Here is a 7,428-nt window from a genome sequence, read left to right as displayed (position 1 = left end):
AACTACGAATTACTTGAATTCAATCTTAAATGTAAAGATTTTTAGGTATACTAACATAGGGAAAAAGAAGAAAGTAAAGTTTTAAAAAAATTGTTATTATATTATAGTATAACTTTTTTATTATCAGTATTTTATATTTAATTCGTATCAATTATTATTTGTTACCTCAGTTTAAATACATATAACTTGTTTCCAATCTTAAGATATATTTTAGTGACATTTATGTATCTTGCCTCTGCATGTTCAATCAAAAATTGATTTAATTTAATAGTCAAAAAGTGTGCTTGATCGTTTAGAACTGACAGTTCGTTGCCAAGACACCATGAAAAGCTTACATGATAAGAAGAATCCTAAATGTGGAAAATGATAATTTATTATCATTATTACAATAAATATAAAACTTTCATCAAAAATAACTTGTTGCACTTTTGTATAACATATATAATCACTGTTTAAAATACATTACTTACTTCGTAAAAAGCTGGTAAATCATATTCAGCAAGGAACTTATTAACATTTTTCACAAAATGACCAAGGACTCCTTTACGATCGATACATTCTATCCCAAGAAATGTTCGAGTTTTTTCCTCGTTAGTATATGCCCGTACATTTAGAAGCTCCAAATTAAACTGATCTGTCTGCTCGCATAACTTCTTGGTCTCCTCTACGAACGATTCAATCCAATGAAACTTTAAAATTAAAGTTCTTGATAGACTAATATGAAACTGCTCAGAAAATATATTACATTTAACTGGCACTTCTCCCAAAACTGAAAACATCCATGAGAGCATGTCCTCGCTGGGTTCATCTGCAATTTAAGGTAACTATAATGATTTTATTCTTGTAATTAAAACATATATATCTTTATTAAATACTAACAGTCAATATAAATTAACGTAGCCCAGTTACCACGTTCATGTTTAAAACTTCTTACTCTTCCCTCGTGTTGTAATGGATTATCATCTACTTCTTCATGATGAGGAACACCTTTCCATGCTGTAATGCTTCTAGGCAAAGGTAATCTATAAAATAAAAGATATTTTCTATGATTTTTTTAGTACAAAACCATTTAGTTTACTAAAACCATTTTTTAACTATTTATTTCGAATTTAAATCTGCGAAATCTAAACATAGATAATGAACGCGCGTGTGATACCTTCATATAAATCGTTAAATCTGTTTATAAAAGTTAAAAAATAAATTTATCAAATATATATTTCTCGATACATGCATACTGTAAAAATGAATAGTTATTCCAATTATAAACATTTATTACCTAATAATTTATTAAAATGTATTTGAATACTTATAAGAAATCGTAAGTATAATAATTATAAAAAACAAAGAAGACAGATACCGTTTAGAATTCTCCTCAGATTTACTGTTATCGTTAATTTCATCTTCTTCAGAATCAGAAGCGTACGTACTTAGCAAATCTAAACCTGACATAGTGTATAATATTTGTAATTAACTTAAATCTTTCATCCTTTGAGGTTATATTTTGAAATTATTTATAACTAATTGTTCGATTTTTTATTTTTTCAAAATACAGTAATGTTTTGGTAATATTTAATCTTTGTTGTTCGAAATACATTGAGTTTAAAGATTATAAGTATAAAGAAAATAGTAATATTAAAATTTCTTTTAATGACTTTCGAGTGGCATTTGTAAGGTTAAGCTTTCCAATCTACTAAGCTACAATCATACTAACATAACATAACGTAAAATAAAATAACATATATAGTACATACTATGTTAATATATACACACATATATACACATGATTTATTGTAAAAAGTAATTAAATAACTTTTGTTGCATTTAATTACTAAATATGAAAAAAAATAAAATTTCAATAAAAAACTAAAATTGAAGTTATAAATTTATTTCAATTTCTACACGAGTCAATGAGTTGTCAATTTACAAATCTATATACAAACAATATTTTACAAACTTAATATTAAACATTCTTTAAAATTATATCATAACTTTTTATTCTTATATTATTTTATTACATTTACTTATTCACTAAAATCTTCTTCATCACTAAAATATTTGTTCCTTTTATATCTTTTGCCAGATTTATGAACTGATCTGCTTTCCTCCTCATGTCCCTTATTTCCTAGTTGGTGATTATTTTCTAATTCTTTTTGTCTTTGCTATAATGTACATATAGATAATAAATACAAATATTTATTACATTTGGATCACATTAATACATTACCTCTAATGCAATAGCAGCGCTTAATGTTTCTACTTCTTCATCCCAATTATCCTCTGCTGATTCATCATCGCTATTTTTATTAAAATCGCTTGTTTGCTGAGTATTAGCTTTATGTTTTTTTCTGATTCTAATCTTTTTTAATGGTGGATTTCTTGGTCCTAATGTATTGTTCCTACAATTGTATGATAAATGTCCTTCTTCACCACATTCATAACATTGAGATTTATCTGGATAGTCTCTGCGACGTATAAATTCAGTACTTCTTCCATTATCTACAGCTATGGAACTTTTTATTGTACGACCACCTATCTGTTAAAAAATAATGTATGAAAAATAACTTAGGATGAATATTATTACATAAGAAAAAGTACAGTTTACCTCTGTGTTATTTAAGTTTTCCACGCAACTAATAGCATCCTCTGGAGTAAGAAACAATACAAATGCAACACCCCGACTTCTTCTTGTAATTCTGTTTTTCATTACTGTCACTCTAAAGATAAGGTTATACTTTAAATATGTATAAGATTATACTTTAAATTACTTAATGTACATGTAATGTAAAGTTCTTTCATTTTTTAAGTATTGAAAATTTTTATATTCTATTAAAATCAGGATATATAAGAAAATTTAACCTGAAAATATGTGAGGATTAAGAATATAGTAAACAATAATTTTTATACAATTTTTGATGAAAGGATAAGGGTAGAAAATCAGGATAAATGAAATATATAAAATATTTAAATAATATATTTCTACAAATATATATTTAATAAACTAATAAAGAATTAAAAAGTTAGCTACTTAAATTTCATAACTTACTTTACAATTTTGCCATAACTCTGTAAAAGTTGATGTATATCATTATTTGTTAGTGAAAAAGGTAAATTCGAAATATAAACTGTTGATTTACTTGGAACTACTCCACCACTCATTTTTATTAAATTTCGTTTATTATTTATAGCGCTTGTGTTTAATTTAACCTGAAATATAAGAATAGAAAAAACGATAATTATAAAGTTGAAATGTTATAAAATGTTTGTCATGCATTGTATTTCATTTATTTTCTCTTTTCGAAATATTTATATTCAGTAACGCATTCAATAATTATAATTTTATACTATTTATATTTTTCTACTATTTATTATATTAGCAATTAAGTCATAAATACAATTAACGATAATATAATACGTTTCGTAAATTGAATTTAAAAATCTTTTCCTGTAAATCAAAACGTATATACTTTGATACGACATATTTCAGTAATATTTCAATTTTATAGTAAACAATAACAATTACGTTAAAAATACTCACAAAAAATTGTTATAATTACTTATACGCTGTATAATATTAATTCTTGCATACATATTGGAATAACTGTCTTGGAAACTATAAGAACATATACCATAAACTATGCTATCAGTAATACCAACATGTAACAGATCATACACATTCACAAGCATACATTCAAATCAAATGAAGCGTTTTATTCTTTGTTAAATTATATATATTTAGGGAAAAAATTAGGTTAAAAACTTATATACGAACAGGTACAACAAATTTATAAATAAAATAATTTCATTTTATTTGTTAAATTGGTATCACACATGTATAAGTTCTAATAAGATTTTATATAAAAGTAGTATAATATACAAAAAAACTTCAAAATGTATTACATTCTTACTCGGAACAACTTCTTATTTAATTTAAATAATTTGCATGAAAGGTATGGAATTTATCTTAATCTATACATTTGTTAAAAATAAAACATACAGATATTCAAAGGAATGTAATACATAACATTGAAATTAAAAAATGTATATTTATAAAATAGTTTAAATGTTGAGTTTAATTCTTTAAGTACAAAATTTACATGTAACGCAATTACATATATCATTCCATTATATCTACAAATTAAGTTTCATAAGTCATGTTCAGGGATGGCTTTTTTTTAAATATTAATCTAAAATATCTAAAATACTCTAAATAGGCATTTTATTTATTATAATTAAATGGAATAAATTACTTTTAAATATAATAACACACTTGTCTTTTTAAATATACGTAGTTTTAACTATCAAATACTAAATTTGATATTTTAATATGATGGGATAGCCAAGTACATACGCAGCATCCATTAATAACAAACAAATGTTACTAATTTGATTGTTACTGTTTCCATGTAACAACAATTATATAAAAAGATAAGTATAGTTTGGTCCACTTTATTCTGTGACTATTTTTTTTATTTACAAAATGTATGATACAAAATAGAGCAGACGGAACGAAATATTAAATATCAATAAATTAAAAATAAAAGTGAATGCAAAAATCAGTTGATCGCTAAAGGATAGTATGTTAATTGTGTGCAGCTCTCTTACCATTCATGTAACCTATCCATCGTTCTGCTGTAGTAGTAAAAATCGGATCATTATCAATTGAATTTAAAAGAAGAAGTTGATTAACATGAGTAGAATGATAATCCCACCTAGCTAAATTTGGAGCAGTTTTTAACGTAAAATGACGTAAATCATATGTAGTACCAGAACCTGTATCGTATAGCGTTAACATATTTTTCAAAGATGTCATACCCTGATTAAAAAGGCGAGATGCTTCTACCGCATCCTTACCTGTTGCTATGCTTTTTAGATCATACAAACCAATTAAAGAATAAATAAATCCATTAAGTATAAATGAAGAGGGTGTCGTAGGGTATTCTTCGTACCACACGTATTTGCTTAAAAATATTGCAGCTACGCCGCCTTTGCTAGAGGATACCTTAAAAGGTTGCAAACCTCTAATAGCAGCTTGCAAATATTTTTCTTCGCCCGAATGATAATATGCTCGTGCTAATACAGAAATTGCATGTCCTTGACCCATACTAGAATACCTGTAAAAACATGCATTTAAATAAGTATATTGTGATATACATATACACTAAATAATTTGTTAAAGTAAAGTACCATCCAGGTTCAAGAGTAGCCATTCCTGGAGCCACTTTTCTTCTCACAGGATTTGCCCATCCACCAGAACTAATGTTCTGGTTACTGACAAACCATCTAGCTGCATCATAGAATTGTTCCATGTGTTCACTTGTAGATAATGTTATGTTATCAATCATTCCAGATCCATACAACGTCATTTTCACGATCTGTAAAATAGATCATTCTTAACATTTATTTTTTTAATTATCTTATAGCAGTTGTTAAGTATATACATTACCTTTAATTTTGAGCGAGATATTTTCTTTTTATTTTTATCATTTAAGTATAAACCTTTTTGTAAATCTATTACTAGGTCTCTAGTGAATCTTCTCCATTGATGATTAATTTGACCAATTCCATAATAAACGTGATTGTTATATATATGCAATACTATGTTACTAGTAACATAATGAAGGTAATACATTTCTTTTCTTTCTCTAGATTGTAATGTGATCATAATACTTCCATTATCTTTAATATTAAAATCCCATTTCAATACAAAATCAAGTACATGATCTAATTTTAAGGTAATACCAGATGTACTAGTTTCTGGTGTTGCAAATCTCATTACATGACTGTTAACATGTTTATCAAATATTCTAGATGAAATAGATCCTTGAGGTATAATCCATTCTCTTTTAACTTTATCAGAATCTTCTATCACTTTTCTGTGAGGTTCTGGTTCTGTCAAATTTTTGCTATAATGTGATAATCCAAATTGAGCAATTTGAGTAGGATAATAATATCCCTGACTCTCCCATTGAGTAGATATTGGTACTCCGTCATTTCCACTAATACATTTAACACGTTCTCGAACTTCAACATTATAATTTTCAAAGGTCATAAACACTCCTCTGGGATCATATTTTCCTTTAGGATTAACGATTTTGGAATAACTGTGTAACCATTCAAATCTTTCTAAGCCATCATACGTGGCTAATTTTCCATAAATCTGACGTATTTTAAACTCATTAGTATTTTCTTGTGATTAATCATTTACTTTACTTTTACTACTCACCTCAAAATATTTATGAATAAATGAAAATGGTATATAAACTTCATCTCCTTCTTTACGACATCCAATAGAATAATCACCATTTATATGACAATCTATCTCCTGATATCCAGTTTCTAAGTTTACTCGGTCCTTTATATATAAAAAATAATAATAATAGTAAATAATAAATATTATTATTGTATAAAATTTCTATGTAAATAATTTTATCTAAATAATTTTATAGAAATAATAATGTATGTTAAATTTATACATCTGACACAAATTATGCTTACTTTATGCTGAAATTTTGATTTCCAATCAGTGTTTTTAAAAAATGATGGGCTGCCACAATTATTCCATGATGTTAATATTGAACTTAATACTGCAACTATTAATACAAGTAATAATGTTTTAAAGTTCAACCTCATCATCATATAATACCTGTTAGTTTGAATGAAAATGATTTTTTATAAATAATATCAATACATAGGAAGATTAATTTTATAAAGTATAAATAATATTGCTATGTAATGCTTACTTACAAAATGTTATTAAAATTCTTGCCTTCCTATCTGTTAAAAACAGCTTCGATTAAAGATAAGTACTTTTTCCCCCATTTTTTTTAAATTGTAGAATTCTGAAAGGAGATAAAGTCATTTCTTTAAAAACAACAAGAAACAAATGGTAGCAGCCGATGGCAACTTTTAAAATGCATATATGTGTTCACCTCTTTTATGGATATTTCCTTTACATTTTCTATCAAGGACTTTATACGTTTAGTCACCGATGGTTATCGATGTTAGCTATTGTTTCATACATTCCATTCATAATATTGTCTGCAGTAACCAATATGTTGTTCTGTTCTCGTTAATTGCATTGTCTATTTTATAAAAAAAATTGCATGCATTCTTGATTATAGTGTCAGTAGCATTACATAAATTCCCTAGAATTCGTTTGCGAAATATTAACTATGGGTAAAGTTTCAGTGGTTTTAAGAAATCTCGATTATATGGAAGAAATTTGAAGAACGGATTGTATATTTGCATGTGTATCAATTTTTAACATTTTGCATGAATTTTGTATATTATAATATACATTGTGAAGAAATATTTTTAAATACTCTAAACTTTAATGTGATATAAATAATAAAAACCTTTTGTTTACGAATTCAATTGATTATTGATAATATTTAAAACTATTAACAGCCATTCTTCGCCATAAGTTCG

General features: G+C 26.0%; 3 protein-coding genes across 4 annotated transcripts; all 3 read right to left on the bottom strand.

The window, feature by feature from the left end:
* Positions 1-79: 79 nt before the first annotated feature.
* Positions 80-2,088, bottom strand: LOC139994229 (U6 snRNA phosphodiesterase 1). 2 transcript variants are annotated; one of them, XM_072016683.1, is made up of 4 exons: positions 1,955-2,088; positions 880-1,022; positions 471-808; positions 80-350 (listed from the first exon to the last, which is right to left on the bottom strand). In XM_072016683.1, exons 1-4 carry the CDS (start codon positions 1,966-1,968, stop codon positions 162-164), a joined length of 684 nt encoding a protein of 227 aa, XP_071872784.1. In that variant the 5' UTR covers positions 1,969-2,088; the 3' UTR covers positions 80-161. The 2 variants fall into 2 exon arrangements, with proteins under 2 accessions (XP_071872784.1, XP_071872783.1); XM_072016682.1 differs by lacking the exon at positions 1,955-2,088 and adding an exon at positions 1,358-1,695.
* On the bottom strand, positions 1,870-3,693 carry LOC139994232 (zinc finger CCHC-type and RNA-binding motif-containing protein 1). The gene is made up of 5 exons (XM_072016686.1): positions 3,536-3,693; positions 3,044-3,204; positions 2,603-2,714; positions 2,225-2,533; positions 1,870-2,159 (listed from the first exon to the last, which is right to left on the bottom strand). The coding sequence occupies exons 2-5, from the start codon at positions 3,154-3,156 to the stop codon at positions 2,022-2,024; spliced, it is 672 nt and encodes a 223-aa protein (XP_071872787.1). The 5' UTR covers positions 3,157-3,204; positions 3,536-3,693; the 3' UTR covers positions 1,870-2,021.
* A 506-nt stretch (positions 3,694-4,199) lies between these two features.
* On the bottom strand, positions 4,200-7,408 carry Hsepi (D-glucuronyl C5-epimerase). Its single transcript, XM_072016675.1, has 7 exons — positions 6,930-7,408; positions 6,745-6,839; positions 6,496-6,643; positions 6,224-6,352; positions 5,444-6,157; positions 5,185-5,372; positions 4,200-5,111 (listed from the first exon to the last, which is right to left on the bottom strand). Exons 3-7 carry the CDS (start codon positions 6,634-6,636, stop codon positions 4,580-4,582), a joined length of 1,704 nt encoding a protein of 567 aa, XP_071872776.1. The 5' UTR covers positions 6,637-6,643; positions 6,745-6,839; positions 6,930-7,408; the 3' UTR covers positions 4,200-4,579.
* Between the last annotated feature and the right edge of the window lie 20 nt (positions 7,409-7,428).

The sequence above is a fragment of the Bombus fervidus genome, chromosome 14, assembly GCF_041682495.2.
Source record: "Bombus fervidus isolate BK054 chromosome 14, iyBomFerv1, whole genome shotgun sequence".
In the NCBI taxonomy this organism is placed as follows: domain Eukaryota; kingdom Metazoa; phylum Arthropoda; class Insecta; order Hymenoptera; family Apidae; genus Bombus; species Bombus fervidus.
Note: the sequence above shows the minus strand (reverse complement) of the source record. Positions and strands in the feature narration are given on the sequence as shown.